Source organism: Rhinolophus sinicus, linkage group LG05 (assembly GCF_036562045.2).
Source record: "Rhinolophus sinicus isolate RSC01 linkage group LG05, ASM3656204v1, whole genome shotgun sequence".
In the NCBI taxonomy this organism is placed as follows: domain Eukaryota; kingdom Metazoa; phylum Chordata; class Mammalia; order Chiroptera; family Rhinolophidae; genus Rhinolophus; species Rhinolophus sinicus.
In genome coordinates this window covers 87,890,805-87,913,453 of record NC_133755.1, presented here as the reverse complement: position 1 = coordinate 87,913,453, position 22,649 = coordinate 87,890,805, and the positions used below count along the sequence as shown (strand labels likewise).

Below are 22,649 nucleotides of genomic sequence, written 5' to 3'. Positions count from 1 at the left end.
AAATGCTGTTTGATTCCACTTCTATGAAGTACCTAGAGCAGTCACTTCAGAGATAGAAAGTAGAACGATAAGACAACATCAAGTGTAAAAATGCAAGGAACTGGGAACCTATCTGAAGAAATAATGACGGAAACTTTCCTAAGTTGGTGAAGGAAATAGACATAAACCCCAGGAAGTACAGAGAGTCCCAGAAAAGATAAACTCAAACAGGCCCACTCCAAGACACATTATATTTAAAATGAAAGAATCTTAATCTGATTAAAAGCAGCAAGAGAAAGGCAACTAGTTACTTATAAGGAAGCTCCCATAAGATTGTCAGCTGATTTCTGAACAGAAATTTTGAAGGCCAGAAGGGATTGGTACAAAATATTCAAAGTGATAAATAGTAAGGTCTTAGAGTATCAAGAGTACTCCACCCAGCAAGACAATACTTGAAATAGCACAAAGAAGGACAAAGAGCTTCTCAGATAAGAAAAAGCTAAAGGAGTGCATCAGCACCAAACCAGTATTACAAAGAATGTTAGAGGGACTACTTTAAGACTATATATATATATATATATATATATATATATATATATATATATGAATATAAATATATTAATATATAGTATTCATATATATAATCAAATGGCAATAACTACATATCCATCAACAATTACTTTCAATGTAAATGGATTAAATGATCCACTCAAAAGACATAGGGTGGCTGAATGGATAAGAAAACAAAACCCTTACATATGCTGCCTACAAGACACTCACTTCAGATTGAAGGACACACACAGACTAAAAGTAAAGGGATGAAAAATATATTTCATGAAAATAGAAACAAACAAACGATATAATCTGGAGTAGCTATACTTATACCAGACAAATGATATAAGTATCAAAACAAAGACTATAAAAGAGACAAAGAAGGACCCAGTAATCCCACTTCTGGGTATTTATCTAAAGAAACCCAAAACCCTACTTTGAGGGACATGTGCATCCATATGTTCATTGCAGCATTGTTTACAATGGCCAAGATGTAGAGGCAGCCTGGGTGTCTGTCGATGGATTAATGGATATAGAGGAGGTGGTACATATATACAAAGGAATATTGCTCACTCATGCAATGGAATGGGTTTTTTCTATCTGTGGCAGCAGGGATGGACCTGGAGGGTATGCTGATTAGAGTATGTCAAACAGAGAAAGATAGATGAAATATGATTTCACTTATATGTGAAATCTAAAGAACAAAATAAACAAACAAAACAGAACAGAAACTCATAGATATAGAGAGAACATTTTGATGGTTGCCAGATGGGAGGTGGGTTGAGGGCATAGGTTAAAAAGGGGAAGAAATTTAAGAAGTACAAATTGGTTCTTATAAAGTAGTCATGGGGAGGTAGGATATAGCATAAGGAATATAGTCAATAATACTGTAATTACTATGTATGTATCTGATGAATACTAGATTTATTGGGATCATAGATGGGAGGGGAGTTGGGGAGTAGGGTGAAAAAGGTGAAGGGATTAAGAAGTACAAACTGGTAGTTACAAAATAATCATGGGGATGTAAAGTAAAGCATAAGGAATATAGTCAATAACATGGTAATAACTATGTATAGTGCCAGGTGAGTATTAGACCAGTCAAGGGGATCACTTTTTTTTTTAACTTTTTTTATTGGGGAATATTGAGGGACAGTGTGATTCTCCAGGGCACATCAACTCCAAGTAGTTGTCCTTCAATCTAGTTGTGGACGGTGTAGCTTACTGACCCATATGGGAATCGAACTGGCAACCCTGTCGTTCAGAGCTCGTGTTCTAACCAACTGAGCCATCCGGCCAACCCTTAAATTATATAAATGTCTAACTACTATGCTGTACACCTGATATTAATATAAAATAATCATACAAGAGAAAAATATATTCTACAATACCACCAATATGGCATTCTGGAAAAGGTAAAACTACGGAGACAGTAAAAAGAGCAGTGGTTGCCAGAAGTTAGGGGAAAGGGAGAACAGGCAGAACACAGAAAAATATTAGGGCAGTGAAACTATTCTGTAAATGGTGGACACATGTCATTATATATTTGTCCAAACCCATAGAATGTACAACACCAGGAGTGAATTCTAATTTAAATTATAGGTTTGGGGCGATAATGATGTATCAATGTACATTCATCATTTGTGACAAATGTAGCACTCTGGTGTGAAATCTCTGATTATAATTGTTGATTTCTCTATTTCTCTTTGTAATTCTATCGATTTTTGCTTCATGTTTTTTGAAACGCTACAGTAGGTGTTTATGATTGTTATAAAAGTTTAGTTATAGTGGGGGAGGCTGTGGATATGTAGGGGCAGGAGGTTTATGTATTCCTTGTACTTTCCACTCAATTTTTATGTGAACCTAAAACTGATCTAAAAACTAAGTATAAAAATTGGGGGGAGAAAAGATAATTCATAGAGAATGAAAAACAGTACTAAATATTCTGTTCTTGATATTTATTTTAGTTTTACATCTGGAAAATTAGCAATGTGAAACTTATTCAATAAAAATTTATGTGAACTATAGAAAAGGAAGTGAAATAATATTTTCTCACATACAAAAGCTGAAAGAATTCACCATCAGTAGACCTGTATTACAAGAAATGTTACAGGAAATGCTCAGGCAGAAGAAAAATGGAATCAGATAGAAATCTGGAACTACACAAAGGAATGAACAGCCTGGAAATGGTAAAAACATGGACAAATATATGATATTTTTCTTGTCATTTAAGGCTCTGTAAGAGATAATTCAAGCAAAAATAACAATGTAGGTTGAGATTTATAACATAAAAGCAAAACATATGATAGATAACAATTGCACAAATAGGAGAGGAAAGTTGGAAGTTTACTATCATAAGGTTCTTGTACTATATATGAAGTGGCATAATATCACCTGAAAGTAGACTGTGATAAGTTAAAGATGTATACACTATAAACTCTAAAACAATCACCAAAATAACGCAATAAAGGATTATATATAATAAGGTAGCAAAGGAGATAAAATTAAATTCTAAGAAATATTAAATTAATCCAAAAGCAGGTAGAAAAAGAGAGGGAAAAAGCCCCTAAAGAACAGAAGGTGGGCCGGCCCGGTCGCTCAGGCGGTTAGAGCTCCGTGCTCCTAACTCCGAAGGCTGCCGGTTCGATTTCCACATAGGCCAGTGGGCTCTCAACCACAAGGTTGCCAGTTCAATTCCTGGAGTCCCGCAAGGAATGGTGGGCTCTGCCCCCTGCAATTAAGATTGAACACGGCACCTTGAGCTGAGCTGCCTCCCGGATGGCTCAGTTGTTGGTTGCTGAGCTCCCAGATGGCTCAGTTGGTTGGAACATGTCCTCTCAACCACAAGGTTGCCGGTTCGACTCCCGCAAGGGATGGTGGGCTGTGCCCCCTGCAACTAGAAAACGGCAACTGGACCTGGAGCTGAGCTGCGCCCTCCACAACTAAGACTGAAAGGACAACAATTTGAAGCTGAACAGAACCCTCCACAACTAAAATTGAAAGGACAACAACTTGACTTGGAAAAAAGTCCTGAAGTACACACTGTTCCTCAATAAAGTCCTGTTCCCCTTAAAAAGAAAAAAAAAAAAAGAAGAACAGATGGGACACAGAGAAAACAAATAATAAGATGACCACTAAATGTAAATGATCTAAATACCCCAATTAAAAGGTTGTTAGATAGGATAAAACAGCAAGACCCCACTATGTACTGCCTATAATAAACATACTTTAAATACAGATATGTTAGTTAAAAATAAAAAGGTGGGAAGTGATATGTCAACACAAATCAAAAGAATTCTGGAGTGGCTACCTTGATATCAGACAAAGAAAATTTCAGGGCAAAGAATAATCGCAGAGATACAGAGGTCATTTCACAGTGAAAAGGGGTCAATTTATCAGAAGGATATAACAATCCTAAACATTTATACACCTACTATAGAGTTTCAAAATACATGAAGAAAAGTGGATAGAATTACAAAGAGAACTAGAGAAGTCCACAATTATAGTCAGAGATCTCAATACCTCTCTTTCAGTAATTAATAGAATAAATAGACACAAAATTAGAAAAGGTCGTAAATTTGAAGAATACGATCAACTAACTTAACCTAACTGACATTTATAGAACACTGCACCCACAATAGCAGAATAAATATTCTTTCCAGATGGATATGGAACATTTATCAAGATAGAACATATTCTGGACCATAAAACTATGTTCAATAAATTTAAAATGATCCAGATCATGGAACATATGTTTTCTGATCATACTAAAATTAAATGAGAAATCAATATCAGAAAGATTTCTGGAAAATCTCCAATTTTGGAACAAAGTAGCACATTTATAAATAACACATAGCTCAAAGAAGAAATCAACAGGAAATTAGAAAGTATTTTTATTTGACAAAAATGAAAACACAATACATCAAATTTTGTGTGATGCCATTTAAGTAGCACTAAGTGCCTATCTTAGAAATAAGAAAGATCTTAAAACAATGACCTTAGCTTCTACCTTAAGAAAGTATAGAAAGAAGAACAAATTTAACTCAAGGTAAGTAGAAGAAAATAATAAATATCAGAGCAGAGATCAGTGGAGATGGAGACATAAGATAGAAAGATAATAGGTAAAATCAATGAAACCCAAAACTGGTTTCATTAAAAACTTATAAACCTCCAGTTAGGCTAATGTGAGAGAGAGAGAGAGAACACAAATGGACATCAGAAATGAGAGCAATGACTTCACTATACATTCTACAGATATTAGACGGATAACAAGAAAATGTTATGAACAGCTTTATGGCAATAAACTTGACCACTTAGATAAAATAATTTCTTTAAAAGACACAAACTACTAAAGCTTACTGAAGAACTAGATAATCTCAATAGTCCCTTATCTGTTTATAAAAAATTTAATTCGTAGTTAAAAACTTTCCACAAAGAAATTCCAGGTCCAGATTGTTTCAGTGTTGAATCCTACCAAATACTTAAGGAACCAATACTCCTTTTTATGAAGAAAGCATTACTGTGATACCGAAACCTGATGAAGACATTATAAATAAACTACAGACAAATATCTCCCATAAACATAGATACAAAAATTCTAAACAAAATTTAACAAATCTAATCCACTTTAGAATTACACATCATGACCAAACAGTTTATCCCAAGAATATCATGGCTGTTTTAACATTTAAAAATCTATCGAAATAATTTACCATATTAATAATTAAAAAAAATAAAGACGATGTGATCATCTCAAAACGTGTAGAAAAAAGCATTTGAGAATATGCAGCATTTATTCCTGATTTTTAAAAATTCAGCAAATTAGGAATCGAAGGGTACTTCCTCAACCTAATATAGAACAGCTATGAAAAAGCCTATAGCTAACATACTTACTGAAGAAAGACTAAGTGCTTTCCCTCTAAAATAAGGAACAAGACAATAATGTCCCATCTCACTACGTCTACTCACCATTGTACTGGAGGTGCTGCCAGTGAAATAAGGGAAGAACGGGAAGAAGTAAAACTGTCCTTATTTGCAGACAACATAACTGACTATGCAGAAAATCTGATGGAATCTACAAAAACAATATTTGACCTAATACACGAGTTTAGCAGTGTAGCAGGGTACAATAGACAAAAAACAAACAAACAAAAAATTGTATTTCTATATCCTAAAAACAAACAGTTGGAATTAAAATTTAAGAAATAATACCATTTACAACAGCATCAAAAATATAAAATACTTAGAGATAAATCTGCAAAAGATGTCAAAGACTTGTATATGGGAAACTACAAAGATATGTCAAAAAAGACTTAAGTGAATGGAGAGAAATACTATTGCCATGGGTTAGAAGACTCAATATTGTTGAGATGTCAATTCTCCCCAAATTGATCTATAGATTCAACGCAATCCCAATCAAAATCCCAGCAGAAGTTTTATAAATAGAAATTTTAAGCTGATTCTAAAGTTCATATGGAAATGCAAAGGACCTAGAATAGCCAAAACAATTTCGAAAATCAGCAAGACAATTTTAAACACAGATGGAGGAATATGATTTAGAGACTTATTGTAAAGCTGCCGTAATCAAGACAGGGTGGCACTGGCATAAAGATAGACAAATAGGTCGATGTAATAAAATAGGGTCCAGAAACAGGCATGTGTGTACGTATATATGAAGTCAATTCAGTAGAGAAAGGAAATCTTTTAAGAATTAGCGCTGGAACAATTAGAAAACCAGGAGCAAAAAGTAAACTTTGATCTATATCTCTCACCATACATAAAAAAACAACTCAAAATGGATTATAGGCCGGCCCGGTGGCTCAGGCGGTTGGAGCGCCATGCTCCTAAATCCAAAGTCTGCTGGTTCGATTCCCACATGGGCCAGTGGGCTCTCAACCACAAGGTTGCTCGTTCAATTCCTCAAGTCCTGCAAGGGATGGTGGGCAGCGCCCCCTGCAACTAAGATTGAACACGGCACCTTGAGCTGAGCTGCCTCCTGGATGGCTCAGTTGGTTGGAGCATGTCCTGTCAACCACAAGGTTGCCAGTTGGACTCCCGCAAGGGATGGTGGGCTGTGCCCCCTGCAACTAGTAACGAAACTGGACCTGGAGCTGAGCTGCGCCCTCCACAACTAGGAAAAAAACCCAAAAGACGGTACTGTTCTGTGAGCTGCACACCCTAAGTCAGAGGAATCACTCACCATAGGTGGTCAGAGCCTGGCCTGCCATTTGCCTTTATTCTGAATATTTCTGTTCAAAGATGCTAAAAACAAAAATCTGCTAGTGTGAAGCTTTGTCTACTCTCTGAAATGATTCAAGTACACTAATTTTCCATACTTTGTGCTTTTGTCAGAATAATTAATTATTCCAATTAAAAAAAACAAGTTGATAAACTGGACTTCACTGAAATTAAAAATCTCTGCTTTTCAAAAGACACTGTTAAGTGAATGAAAAGACAAAGCATAAACTGGAAAATATATTTACAAGTCATACATCTGATAAAGGATTTGTCTTTAGAAAATATAGGGCGGCCGGATGGCTCAGTTGGTTAGAGCATGAGCTCTGAGCAACAGGATTGCCGGTTGGATTCCCACATGGGCCAATGAGCTGAACCTTCTGCAACTAGAGTGAAGACAACGAGCTGCCGCTGAGCTCCCGGGTGGCCAGAGGGCTCAATTAGTTAGAGCACCTGTTCTCAGCAACAATGTTGCTGGTTCGATTCCCGCAACTAGATTGAAAACGGGGACTGGACTTGGAGCTGAGCTGCACCTTCCAAAACTAAGATTGAAAGAACAACAACTTGACTTGGAGCTGATGAGTCCTGGGAAATATACACTATTTCCCAATAAAGTCCTGGAAATACACACTGTTCCCTAACAAAATCTTGTTCCCTTTCCCCAATACAATTAAAAAATGGGCGGGGGAATAGAAAGAAATCCACAAACTCAGCAATAAAAAGACAAACAACCCAATTTTTAAAAATAGGCAAAAATTTGAAGAGACACGTTACCCAAAAAAGATATAAGGAGCTAAATGAGCACATGAAAAGATGCTCAGAATCATTTGTCCTTAGAGAACCCAGGTTAAAACCACAAAGAAATACCACTACACACCTATCAAAATGGCTAAAATTGAAAACTTATCTATCATCTGTACTAAGTGCTGGCAAGGACATAGAGAAACTGGAATTCTCATATACTGTCACTGAGAATGAAAAATTGTACAGCCGCTGTAGAAAAAATATTGCCAGTTTCTTAAAAAAGTTAAAATGGTGTTTACCCGAGATAAATGAAATCCTAAGTCCACACAAAGTCTTGTACACAGATGCTTATAGAGTTCTTATTCATAATGGCCCCAAACTGCAAACACACATGCCCTTCACTGGGCAAATGGATACATAGACTGTGGTACACTCCTGCCATGGCACCTGCTCAGCAAGGAAGAGCAAACTATTAACATACATAACAACATGGATGCATCTTAGAGGTATCAGGCTGAGCGAAAGAAGCCAGACAAAAAAAGAGTACGTACTGTATGAATTCACTTGTGTAACATTCTAGAAAATGCAAACTAATCTAGAGTGACAGCAAATCAGTACCTTGTGATGTGGGGTGGGGAGCGCAGGGAGGGGCGGGAGGCGGGGATTCTGAGGAAACGTTTGCAGGTAACACACATGTTCATGAACTCAATCATGGTGATGGTTTCACTGGGATATACTTATGTCAAATTATATACTTTAAATGTTATGTGTTATGATATGTCAATTATGCCTCAAGAAAGCTATTAAATAAACACTTAAAATAATATCGAATGTTTGAAGTAGAAGTTTGCTCAATTTGTCTTCTATCCTGGCTTAAGCTGCTCTGACAGTTTCTAAACCTGAACACAAAGTGAAGTTTCTTGATCTGTGATAATGTGTAATCTTGTACTGTTTCATATGGTTGACTAAGTGATTCATAACTGCAAAATCTTCAAAGTCAGGCCTCAAATCTTACACTTTTCTTGCATCCTCCTCGTGTCCAGACACAGAGAAGCTTAGCAAGTATCTTTTGATTAACCAAGTAAGTGTCTTTTGCTCTATTTAATAAATTTGGAAAGAAGGGCATTCAAAACAGAAAAGGAAGAATATTTTTCTCTATTTTTATTCTTTTACTTATCTGGAATATAGCAGAGAGGACACAGGGAGAAAAACTACAGCACAAAGTCACCGACAGAATCCTTTATGCAACCTGAGGTACACATACAGATACCCCTGTCCCAGGGTTACATTAGAGAGCTCTGGGTTGAAGGCTGATGAAGACATACCGAGGTGAAAGGATTCCCTGACTGCAATTCGCTTCATTTCACTGGCTTTCCCTCTTTACTTTGACCAGGAAGGTGGCACTGACCAGAAAAGGAAGGAGAACTCCAGGAGTGCTTGATAAATAACAATGCCCTTTAAGTAACCATCCTCAGTGAGCAGGATTTCTCTCCACATTGGCCAAAAGGGTGACGGTAGGGTCTCTACTTGAACAGACCAGCAAAAATGAAAGAGATCGAAACAGAACTACCATGAGAACCTGGGAGATCTACCGCTCACGGGAGAGAAAAGGGCCAACATTATTCATTGTAGTGGTGGGTAAAGTTGATTATCTTTGATTTCCACCGTGGGAACTCTCTATTGCCTGCAGAAACACGTCTGTTGTAGAAAATTATATTGCCCTGGGCTTTACTTTTGTAGATTATGTGGGCATAAGCAGTGACAAAGAACATCCAGAAACAGTGCATGAATATACGGGACACCAAGCCAAACCAGCGCATGACTCTGACCTCCCAGTGCTGGTGACATTGTTGGTAAGGATTTGTAGTACGATGTTTACAGTTTCTAAGAAGAAGATCCAGATGGTGTAGATCACCAAGCCCCTGCACATCTGGGCGTGTACTGAGGATATGAGCAAGCAGCTGATGATGGTGGTGATGCAAGACAGGAAGAGGGCGATATTCAAACTCCAACAGATGAGGAACTGACATATCAGGAGAATTACGCTCTCATTCCATTGGTTAACCTCAGTGCAATTGCTGCTCCTCAGTGGCTTCTGTTCGAAGATGAGGTACATGTCAGTGGCTACGATGGTAAAAACCCCTGCTAACACGGTGCCTGTTTTGGTGGTCATCCCACACCAGTGTTTCTGTCTCATGCTGAGAATTCCTGTGGAGACAAACAATATAAGAGGGAATTCTGCTTCCTATTCATGTGGTAAATTAAATTACCAGGGTGTCTGCCTCCAGTCCTAAAGGAGAAACGACAGAGAAATATATGAAACCGGGAAATAACTTTAGGAAGACAGAAGACTGTTTACAATTGATTGGGAGTGGGAGTGGGGAGGAGAGAGGATGCAGTCTGGTGGCAGCAAGCAGATCATACAGGAGTGGTTCTCAACCTGTCTTCACATTAAATCACTGTAAGTACAAGGCCCACGCCCTATCTCAGACCAATTAGAACATTTTCTAGGTGGGTCCCAAATATCAGAATTTTTCAAAACTTCATAGTGATTCTCATATGTAGCCAGGGTGTGAAAACACAGCAGAAAAAGGTAGTTTAAATGATCTTTCCTAGCTTTGCCTTGGGCGACCATTGCTGCCCCCTCATGGGGAAAATTGGCAGCACTTATTTAACCTTGAGTGCAGGTGTCGGGAAAACTCTGGGCAGCAGGATAGCCCTGCTGGGGTGAGGAGTTGATGAAAACAGGGGACTTTGAGTAATCACTCCTCCACTACAAATCAAAACTTAAGGAATACAACGAAAGTTGTACTTTAAGGAAAATTGAGAGCCTTAGGATACAATAGCCTTGTAATAGAAAAGAAAAAGCAATAATGAGTTAAGTGTTCAACTCAAGAAGTTAAGGAAAAACAATAACAATAAGAACAACAAAAAATAGAAGGAAGAAAATAAATAGAATAGAAAACAATGAAAAGGAAAAATTTAAAAAGTAGAGGGATTTCTGATTGGTTAGGGTTTTGGGGTCAACAAGCTGCTAAAAACAACTAAAAATGCTGGATAAAATAGTTTTAAAATATTCTTAAGGGCACAGAAGTGCTGACAAGGTGGGAGGTAAGAGGTAGAAAGCCAAAGTCTATAGGAGTTCAAGAACTGGAACAGGTAAGCAAGCATGGAAATCAGTTTTGCTCTGAGGATGTTTGCCAATCTGGCCAAACTTGAATTTCATTTATGAGAGAGTTCTGTAGAGTAAGAACAAATGAAATCAAAGCTCAGGGTCTTCCAAGATGGGGAATCTGTTTGAAGGCCTTCCCTATATTAGTCACGGACCCCCCCCAAAGAGATATGATTAAAGGTGAATCAGAAGTAAGTTTGCCCCCAGAGCTTTCTCCCAAGAGATTCCAAGGAAAGTTAACTTAGTAGTACACTGAATTTATGGGGGGAGGGGAAATTCCTTGAGACATTATAATCATATAGCCTTTTTGTAGATTTGTAGCCGAAATTACATGAATCATTCAAAAAAACTTTTAAGTCATAAATCTAGTTTAAAGTAGTCCCAAACTGGAGGTGTCTCTAAGTGCCGGCAAAAGCAAATTCACATCCTCTATGGAAGAACGCATGTTTGTCTTGGTCCTCAAAGAATCTTCAGGAGTAATTTTTCAGAGACAGTGACGAGTACACAGTAAAAAATAACAAAGCAAACAATGAACAAGTCACTGTGAGTGAGAACCAACATAAATAACACACAATAGAAACAGAACTGCAAGAATACCAGATTATGAAACAATTATGATTGCTACTTTTTTGCATTACTCTTTAGTTTTATTTTTAATTGTGGTAAAATATATATAGCATAAAATTTACCACCTTAACCATTTTGAAGTGTACAGTTCAACATGTTAATTACATTCACATTGTTGTGCAGCCAATCTCCAGAACTTTTTCTTCTTGCAAAACTGAGTTTCTGTACCCATTAAAAAATAATTCCCTATTTCCCCTTCCCTCCAGCCTCTGGCAACCACCATTCTACTTTCTGATTCTATGAATTTTACTACTCTGGATATGATATATGATAAATCTGGGTATGATATATTCAGAGTAGTAAAATGGAATAATACAGTATTTGTCTTTTTGAGACTGGTTTATTTCACCTAGCATAACGTCCTCAGGTTCATCTACATTGTAGCATGTGTCATACTTTCCTTTGATTACTACATTTAAATACACAAGATAACATTGATAACTATGTAGGAACAGGAAACCACAGAAAATAACCTCGTATGTTTCAAAGAGAGCCAAATAGAATTTCTAGAAATAGAAAACTCAGTATCTGAAATTAAAAATATAGTAGGCATTGGGTAAAAGATTGGACGCAGATGAAGTGATAATTACTTAACCAGAGGATAAATCAAAAGAAATTATCCAGAATGTAGCACAGAGAAACAAAAAGTTTAAAAATATGGATTAGAAATTAAGAGACATAAATGATATAATAAGATGTTCTGATTCAGAAAGAGTGAGAGAGGAAAAAGGAGGGAGGAAAGAGAGTTGGGTAGCATATTTGAAGAGATAATAGCTAAGGATTTGCACAACTGAAGAAAAATGTCTACGCAGATTCAAGAATCCTAACTGATTGCTAGTAGGATGAATAAGAAGAAATCTACTTCTAGACATATGGTACTCATTCTGTTGAACATCAAATACTAAAATAGATTCTCAAAATGCAGTTGAGAGTCTTTTTATTCAGAAGAGCAACAGATAGGCTTCTAAATGAAACCAAAATCCAGTGGAATTATAAACGTGTGTAAGGGATAGAATATATGAAGGTCTGCCTGGGAGCATTTGGGGGTGTAAACTTTCACAGTGACTTGCGTACGTGCTTGGCCCTGGGGGCATTGGCTACCCTCTAAAGGACCAAGAAAAGTACAGGATGGGGAGCCTGGACTTCGCAGGCTCCAGCACATCTAATCTCCTACCAAGGACTGGCCCTGGCTCCACCCAGATCCAGGACCAGTTCCTTGTGTTGCTGACACGTATGCTTATTGGCTCCTTGCCACTGTTGTTAGTAAAGTCCTTAAAATTCCCCAAAAAACAGGGGCAGGCACGGTTCTTCCCCGAGCTGCCTCTGCTGCTGCAAGACATTTTGCCTGTGCTGATGACTAGCCAGGGCTGCTTCTGCGAATCTAATTGACTGGGCCCTGGTGGTATGATATTATATTCCCCTACTTTTCCTTGTACTTTCTTTACTTTCGCTTAGTAATAAATCTCTTTAATTCCTCACTCTGGTTTGTGGTGGTGTATCTTGCCTATCGAGCCTTGAAATTACACCTGTGCACAGCAATCGATAACAATATCGATAAAAATTGGCATAGTCGGCAGGATACGCATGACCACCGAAACAATGACCCTGTTTAAAAAGAAAAGTGAGCTTCTTTGCGTGACTTGTGATATTCCCGGATGGGAAGATCCTCAATTTGCTTCGTTGGCGAAGGAATGAGCAATAGGGACTGGTTTAAGTGAAAACTGGGACAGCAAATTACAAACTGCTGACCCTCCTTGGTTGCTCAAGCTATTGAGGACGGTCCCTGTAGAAAAAGGGGGAGAATCAGTTGCCGTGACAAGGCGAGGGTGGATTCTGCTTACTGCTTATCGCTGCATGTGTCAACGTGTTAATACCTTAATTGAAGAAAAATGTAGTCTGGCAAAAGAAAATACTGATTTGCAAAGCAGGATGGCCATGCTACAATGTCAAAATTATATTCTAGGTGATCAGGCCCGTGGCTATCAAACAGTAGCTGAGAAAGCCGCTGTATGGTGTGCTCAATACAAATATAAGAAAAGCAGAGGTAGAGTGAATCCCCGTAAGGTGCATGCGGTGATCCCAAGGCCAATGCTGATTGGGACCCTGATAAATGGGACAGAGATATTTGGGATGATACTGATGATGATATAGAATGGGGAGATTTGGAAGAGGAAGCAAGGAAATATGATGAGGAAAAACAGCACCCTGCTTTGCAGGCTAAGCCTCTACAGCTTAGGCAGGAGCGGATCTCCAATGGACAAAAGGAATTTTTATTAATTAATGAAGACTTCTCCCAACAAGAAATTAATGACATCTCATCTAAATTTTCCCCAAAATCGGGAGAGAAATTGCTTGACTGGATGATCAGAATCGCTGATACTGGGGCAGGCGGCATTAGTATGGATGATGTAGATGCTCCCGCTTCATCACCATTTCTACCAACGCCTTTGCTCAGACGGGGTGATCATCAACACCCAGGAGGTGCAATGACTACCTTATTAATGTTAGCAGCCCACAGGGTGTACAACACAATAAGCCACTGACACTGCTTGGCCTGCAGAAACGCGGTCCTGGTATACTCTAAGGGGTGGCATGTACCGTTTGAAGGGGAAGCAATGAAAATGGCAATTATGCTACAGGTGGCTGATCAATACCTGGCTGGCCCCATGACTGCCTCCCATCGCAATCTAATTGTGCTAACTGCCCTTCCTGCTTACAAACATTTAATGATGACTCTGCTATTAGCAGAGACTGGGCAGCCAGTCGAGCAAGTCTTGGAGAAAATGTCAGAGGTAGGAGATATGGGAGAATGGAATAACAAAAAGCAGGATGCTGTGGACAATAAGGAAAAGTCCAATAATTCCTGGTGGATCCATTAACAACAATCAGATCTCCCGAAAAGAAATGTTTCAAGCCTTATTAAAGGCCGGGATGAGCCCAAACAAATTGGATGACATTCCCACCAAAGACATGTGGCAGTTATATCGGGACAAAGTAAAGCGAGCCAATCGAGCGGAAGTACAAAAAACTGAAACAGGATCTACCACACACTTGGTTCCTTCGCCCTCTGCTCCACCCGCTGGATTTTATCCATTTGAGGAGCTTTGCAAATTTGAAAAGGATGGAGGCCAAGCTTCGGGTATCCCACAAATTAAGGAACTACACCGAAGGGACTACTGCCCTCATGTACAAATAACACTACATTGGAAAAATGGGTCCACCACAGCGGCTAATGCACTTGTGGATACTGGAGTGGAGGCCTCTTTGATTTATGGGAACCCAGCCAAATTTAAAGGAACCCCAATTACTATCTCAGGTCTTGGTGGCCATGAAATTCCAGGCAAACAAATTAAGGTGATAATGAGCATAGGTAATTTGCCCCGCCGAGAATATTCGGTAGTAGTAGTCCCCATCCCCGAGTATGTAATTGGCATTGATATTTTAAGGGGAATGTCCCTTAAACTACAAGATGGGACTTATCATTTTGCAATCAGAGCTCTGCAAATACATTCTGTTATGGTAGGCAAATTGCTCATTGACCCCATTCATCTCCCTGAGCCCACAAAGACTATTACGTGCAAACAGTATCGTATCCCTGGTGGGTATAATGAAATAACACAAACTATTAAGGACTATGTTAATGCTGGTGTAATGATTCCTACTACTTCAGCGTGGAACAATCCAATCTGGCCAGTAAACAAGTCAGATGGGTCTTGGAGAATGACAATAGATTATAGGGAGCTGAACAAGGTCACTCCCCCACTGACTCCTGCCGTGCCGGATACTATTACTTTAATTGAACATATTCAGTCTCATCCTGGTACTTGGTATGCTGTTATTGATTTGGCTAATGCCTTCTTTACTATCCCCATTGATCCATCCCAATGGAGCAGTTTGTCTCTACTTAGCAGGGACACCAATATACTTTTACTAGATTGCCCCAGGGCTACAAACACAGCCCCACAATTTGCCACTGGTAGTTGCCAAACATTTGGATGAATGTAAAATTCTCCACCGCTCGGTCTCGATCACTCATTATATAGATGATATTCTGATCCAAGCTTCCACTGACGATTCTGTGAGGTATTGTTTAGAGCAGATTTTAGACCATTTAAAAAGGAAAGGTTGGGAAATCAACCCCGACAAAATCCAAGGGCCAGCCCAGGAAGCTAAGTTTTTAGGAATACATTAGAATTTTGGGCATAGGGCCATCCTTCCGCAAGCCTGGCAGACAATTTTAGACTTTGCAGCACCCCAAAATAAATAAGAGGCTCAAAAATGTATAGGCCTGTTTGGATATTGGAGAAATCATATTCCTCATTTAGGTCAGATTTTACAACCTCTGTACAGAGTTACTAGGAAGATATATGAATTTGACTGGAGAACTGAGCAGGATAAGGCATTTGGAGCAGCAAAGGCTGCAATCCAGGCAGCCTTAGATTTCTGGCCAATAAGAGAGGGACCCTTGGAATTGATGGTTACTGTAGATGCCGGGTATGCTAACTGGAGCTTATGGCAAAAGCAGGATGCCAGGCGAGTCCCTCTGGGATTTTAGGCCCGAAAATTACCAGAGGATGGACAGTTATACTCCCTTTGAACAACAGCTACTTGCAGCCTACTGGGCATTAACCGAAACTGAACAATTAATGGTAGGACATGAAGTCTTACGGCCCCGAATTCCTGTTATGCAATGAGTGATCCAGTATCCCATAAGATTGGGCATGCCCAAGACGCAAGTATCATCAAATGGAAATTGTATATACAAAATAGAGCCAAAACAGGCCCATCTGGAATATTATCTCTACATGAGTTAGTTATTGAGGCCTCAATCATCAATGATGATTTCCAATCGATGGCCATCGAAGGAACTGAATCTCCCGTAGTATATAATCATGGATATAATTCCCTTTCTGCTGAACAAAAGAGACATGCCTGGTTTACTGATGGCTCTGCCAAATATATCGGCAATACTTGGTATTGGAAGGCTGTAGCCTATAACCCTGTCACCAAAATGGTGTTAGAAACTAGTGGAGAAGGTAAAAACAGCCAATTTGCTGAATTGCATGCCACTTATCAGGCCATGAACTTTGAAAAGGATGGACAGTGCCACATTTTTACTGACTCTTGGGCTTTAGCCAAAGGTTTGGGCACATGGATGCCCTGGTGGGAAAAAAAATCAATGAAAGATCTATGATAAAGATCTATGGGGTGCTGACACATAAAAAAAATTTTGGGAAATTGCAAAGATCACTAACCTTTCTGTGTTTCATGTAGATACACATACTAAGAAAACCTCGGTGGAACGTGAGTCTAACGCTGATGTGGATCGCCTCACAGCAATTGCTGAAATAGAGCGTTCCCTTTAAGTGACAAAACACTGGCACTTGCCCGATGGATCCAACAAAAAACAAGACATGCTGGCCCCGCTGCTATGCACAGGTGGGCATAGGACAGAGAGATGAGTATTCCTCTGTCAGATTTAAAGAGCACTAAAAAACAATGTACTACCTGTCAATCAGATGAAAGACGCCCTTTACCAAAAATAGTCAGTGGAAAATTATTGTGGAGGCAGGCTCCAGCTCAAATTTGGCAAATTGATGATATTGGGCCCTTGCTCCTCTCCAAAGGGTGTCGTTATATTTGCACCTGTGTAGACACTTATTCGGGAGTTCTGATCGCCTGTGCATACAAGCGTGCCATGCAGCTTAATACAATTATGACTCTTGATATTCTTACCTTATATTATGAAACACCTCTACAAATTCAAAGTGACAATGGGTCCCATTTTAAAGGGAAAGAGATTACTAACTATTGTGAGAAAAACAACATTGAGTGGATCTATCATATACCTTGCTATCCACAAGAAGCTGGTCTAATAGAGCACATGAATGGGCTGTTAAAAGAAAAATTATGCAAAATGGGCTGCTATGCTGGACTCCATTTATATTACAAGTGGAAAGATCATCTTTTTACAGCCCTACAACAACTCAATAATCACGCTCTCAGTGCAGGAGGTACTCTTTATCTTGAATGGTGACTCAAAATTTGCATATCCGTAAAGTCAAGACCTTCCCAACACTGTGGTGGTGGGCAGTCTACCCAAATGCTCAGGCTCCATACACAGGTACTACTGCCTCTGCTGGACACGATTTCCATAACGTTGAAGAGATATGATTAGATCCTAATACCAGTCAGACTGTCACCACTGGAATTGGAATCCAGATTCCCAAAGGCTATTATGGCCAAATAGCTCCCAGATCTAGGTCTGGCACAAAACGGGATACAAATTAAGGCTGGAGTCATTGATACAGATTATGTGGGGGAAATAAAAATCCTACTACATAGTGCTTCTAAGGAACCTTTACATTTTCTTCCGGGCACAAGGATTGCCCAAATATTAATCATCCCATGTGCCTCGACTGACTTTTGGGAGAAATTAGACACTCCTCCCAAAATCACCACACGGTGTGGTGGTTTTGGCTCAACAGATTATGTTGAAGGCACTAAAGTTTGGGTCAGAAGACACACCACAGTCCCTCCAAGGGCCAGAGAGGTCATAGCCCAAGGAGACAACAATATAGTAGTTGTCATGTTCCCTGGGCAAGATCAACCTGAAATGTATCCTACTAACCAATTGTTTTTACGAAATTAGTTCCTGATTTCTGGCGGCCTAATTTGGACCTGTTTCCCGGTTGAAGCTTGGACCCCTGGTATTCCTGTACAACTCTCCAATGACACAAGCCCGATTCGGTTCATTTGGAGATAGCAAAACAAAACCGTACCATGCAAGCAAGACAATTACACCTGTGAAGCCAACAAACGGTGTGTTATCGTCAATGAGACTGTAGCTGCCACAAATCTCACCGGATGGATAGGTGATAATAATCCATATCACTTTGTGTTCTCAGGACCCCCTCCCATTAATATGACTATTACTGCCCATGTAAACATATCATGTTGCTCCACGAATTTCACTGACTTTTGTGCTGATTTTGAAAGTAACTGGACACAGATACCACACTGGCAAAATAGGATGCGAACCCTTTACACCCAGTCTGCATATAACCATAGTTTCTCTGTACAAACTTCTCAATTTATTCTCTGCAGCAATGCAACTCCGATTGAAAACCGAACCATAGGGGGAGATTTTCTCTGGCTTTCTGTTGTGCGGCCTCGACATGACACTCTTCAACTTGTGCATATATCACGTACCTGTCATAATGTCTCCGTCTCTGCTAGAAAACACCTAATCTATTTCAATATTTCATTTCCTGAGTTACCTGATTGTAACTGTCGCCTCCGAGCCTGGTATGATACCCTGCTGGGTGGCCTCAGTTTGGTATAGCCAACTCCATTGACCTAAAAGCCTTGGCTAGCCGCCTTCGGCAGACCGGCTCAGATACAGCTGAGGCAGTCACCCTAAATGCACAAGGTTACCCACTACTATTACACCCCATTCCAATACCCTGAAATACCAAAACCAAATACTACAAATTTTTAATACCACTAATATAGACACCTATATGGTGGAACTTAACATCAGTAAGTTATTTGATTGGACTAAATGTTCCTTACAAATATTATATACCTTAATCCAAAAGGAAACAGCACAGCATGTATTAACACAAGGAGACTCCCACAGGAGGAGATCTATGTTCCCCATTCCAAAGTATATTTGGGTAACAAAAAACACCAAATCCAATATCATGTGCACATCTAGATGGTGTAGCGACACTGTAACTTGTTATATACCCATAATAACTAACTTGCTATGCTATTTGCATGTTCTACCCATTATCAAGGGTAATTATTTTTTTACAACCACACATTGAAGGCACCCATATAGGTCCTAATAATAATAATACTTATAAGCTTACAGATTGCATGCCTACAGATAAAGGCTTTGCATGTAATGGTTTATTTCAAATAATGAAACCCTGTTTGCTTTCTCACTCTGTCAATCTATGTACTCTAACGATTTTTCCCATAGCAAATTTCTCTGTCCTATATGAAATAGAACCACAGCATATATGCCTCGCTAGCTCTAATGCTACCGAACTAGCCGCTATGGGATTACCCTCCCCTTTCTCGGGATGTCTGCGGCATCTCGAGTTTTCCACTGGAACGGTGATGTATTCTACTTAACTCCCGATCGAGAGGATGATGTATCCCTTACTTGGATCCCCCGGCGGCTACAGCCTCCTGCTACCTATATACACTTGTCCTTAACTCAAATATTACAGAACTCTCAGCTCTTGCAAACTCACCTAGATCATAATGCCCAGTCCCTCGCTGAACATGGGTTATGACTACCATTATCAGTAATCAATTAAAGGGCCTCTCACATGTTATAACCCAAGACTCCAATCACCATTTCTATGATTTCCTATTCACCAGCACCACTGCACATAAGTATTTCAATGCAATATTTACTCCCCTATTAATCATTGTAAGCATTTTACTGTTATTATGTATGTGTAACTGTTAGATATACTATCGCATACAAAAAGTGTACACTGCATTCACACTTCAAAATCGATATGTAAACTATGCTTATGCCCCCACGCAGCCCCAAAGCCGAATTGTAAGGGATAGAATATATGAATGTCTGCCTGGGCACATTTGGGGGTGTAAACTCTCACAGTGACTTGGATACATGCTTGGCCTTGGGAGGATTGGCTACCCTCCCAAGGACCAAGAAAAGTACAGCATGGGGAGCCTGGCCTTCATGATTAGGCCAAGCTCCGGCACATCTAATCTCCTACCAAAGACTGGCCCTGGCTCCACTAAGATCCGGGACCAGTTCCTTGTGTTGCTGACACGTATGCTTATTGGCTCCTTGCCACTGTTGTTAGTAAAGTCCTTAAAATCCCCAAAACAGGGGCAGGCACGGCTGTTCCCCGAGCTGCCTCTGCTGCTGCAAGACACTCTGCCCGTGCTGATGATGAGCCGGTGCTGCTTCTGTGACTCTAATTGACTGGGTCCTGGTGGTATGATAATATATTCCCTTGCTTTTCCTTGTACTCTCTTTACTTTCGCTTTGTAACAGAACTCTTTAATTCCTCACTCTGGCTTGTGCTGGTGTGTCTTGCATATCGAGCTTTGAAATTAAGCCTGTGCACAGCAATCGGTAACAATATCGATACAGTGTGCTAAAAGAAAATAAATGCCAACCTAGGACCCTACACCCAGCTAAATTATTTCTAAAAGTTGAAAGCATGTTGTATATTAAAATTTTTGTAAAATTCAAAACAACTAAAATTTAATATATTATTTGGCCTACATGTATATGTGGATTACATTTTATTTAAAAAGTAAGGAAATGATAAAAATAAAATGGGATAGTGGTTACCTTTGAAGTGTAGGATTTGGGATAGAGAAGGGACATATAGATAAACGTGAATTATAGTTAATCTTCTATCCCTTGGGTTGAATGAGGGCAGTTAGATGTGCTCAATATAATATGAAAAAAAAAAACCACAAATAAATTGGTAAATAAGTGTGGGCCATGGAAATCCCGTGTTCATAGATTGGAAGAATTAATATTGTTAAAATGTTAATACTACCAAAAGCCATCTATTGACCTGGTTTACCTACTTGGCATGCTACAAATTTGATAACTACTATTAAATATATTTTCCATTATGCAATCCCTATCAATATTCCAATGGCGTTTTTTATAGTAGTAGAAAAAAACACCCCTAAAATTTATATGGAACCACAAAAAAATCCAAATAGGCAAAGAAATCCTGAGAAAGAAGAACAAAGTGGAGACATCACACATCCTGATTTCAGGCTATATTATAAAGCTTATATGTATCATAACAATACTGACATAAAAACAGAAAAATAGGCCAATGAAAAGAATCAAGAACCCAGAAATAAACCCAACATGTATGACCAACTAATATTTGACAAGGGACCCAAGAATAGAAAAGACAGTCACTTCAATAAATGGTGCTGGATAATTGGATATTCAAATGCAAAAGAATAAAACTGAACCCCTTACACCACTCACAAAGATCAACTCAAAATGGATTAAAGACTTAAATGTAAGACCTCAAATCATGAAACTCCTAGAAAGATAAACAGGAATAAAGCTCCTTGACATAGGTCTTGGTAATGACTTTTTGGATATGACACCTAAAGCACAAGCAACAAAATAAAAAATAAACAAGTGGGACTACATCAAACTAAGAAGTTTCTGCAAACAAAAGAAACCATTAACAAAGTGAAAAGACAAGGTATGGAATGGAAATATATATTCACAAAACATAAAGCTGATAAGGAGTTAATATTTAAAATATATAAAGAAAACAGACAATTCAATAGCAAAAAACAAATAACCAATTTTAAAAAAATGGGCAAAGGACTTGAACAGACATTTCTCTAAAGAAGACATACTAACAGGCATTATGACTTTGAAGGCATTATGCTAAGTGAAATAAGTCAGATACACAAAGACAAATACTGTGTGATCTCACTTATATGTGTAATCTTAAAAAATAGAAAAGAAAAAGGAAGAAAAAGACAAAAGAAAGAAGAGAAACCAATAAAACTCATAGAAAAAGAGATCAGACTTGTGGTTACCAGAGGTGAAGGGTGAGGGGAGAGGGAATTGGATGAAGGTGGTCAAAAGGTACAAATTTCCAGTTATAAGATAAATAAGTACAAGGGATGTAATGTACAACATAATGACTATAGCTGACAATGCTGTATGATATATAGGAAAGTTGTTAAGAGAATAAATCCTAAGAGTTCTCATCACAAGGAGAAACATTTTTGCCTCATTTCTTTATTCTTTCTTTTGTTTTCATTGTGTCTATATACCGTGTTTCCCTGAAAATAAGACCGGGTTTTATATTAATTTTTGCTCCAAAAGATGTATCAAGACTTATGTTCAGGGAATGTCATCCTGAAAAATCATGCTGCGGCTTATTTTTCAGTTAGGTCTTATTTTCGGTGAAACACGGTAAGAAGATGGATGTTAGCTGAAACTATTATAGTAATCATTTCACAATATATGTGAATCAAACCATCATGCTGTACACCTTAAACTTATACAGTGATCTATGTCAATTATTTCTCAATAAAACTGGAGAAAATGCTGTGGAGAATCAAATTTAAGTTAATAAGCCCAAATAATTAGGAATTTACCACCACAACTAAGGTGATAAGGCTGAAAGATTTAGTAATAAGGATGAAATATAAATGATAAATAGATTGTCTTACAGCCAAAAAGCAAAGTTCCATGGAAACTTTGATGGTCGTATGAATATCACCCCAAAAATGAGAACTAAAACACTCTGAAGGGAAGGTGCAGCAAGAAGGCTGGCTGCCATGC

At 38.7% G+C, this 22,649-nt stretch overlaps 1 protein-coding gene across 1 annotated transcript; it reads right to left on the bottom strand.

Annotated features, from left to right (window-relative positions):
* Positions 1-8,904: 8,904 nt before the first annotated feature.
* On the bottom strand, positions 8,905-9,703 carry LOC109439818 (transmembrane protein 217). Its single transcript, XM_019720046.2, is given in 2 exon segments — positions 8,905-9,343; positions 9,346-9,703. Coding segments are annotated over 2 exon segments (576 nt in total). The 3' UTR covers positions 8,905-9,125.
* Between the last annotated feature and the right edge of the window lie 12,946 nt (positions 9,704-22,649).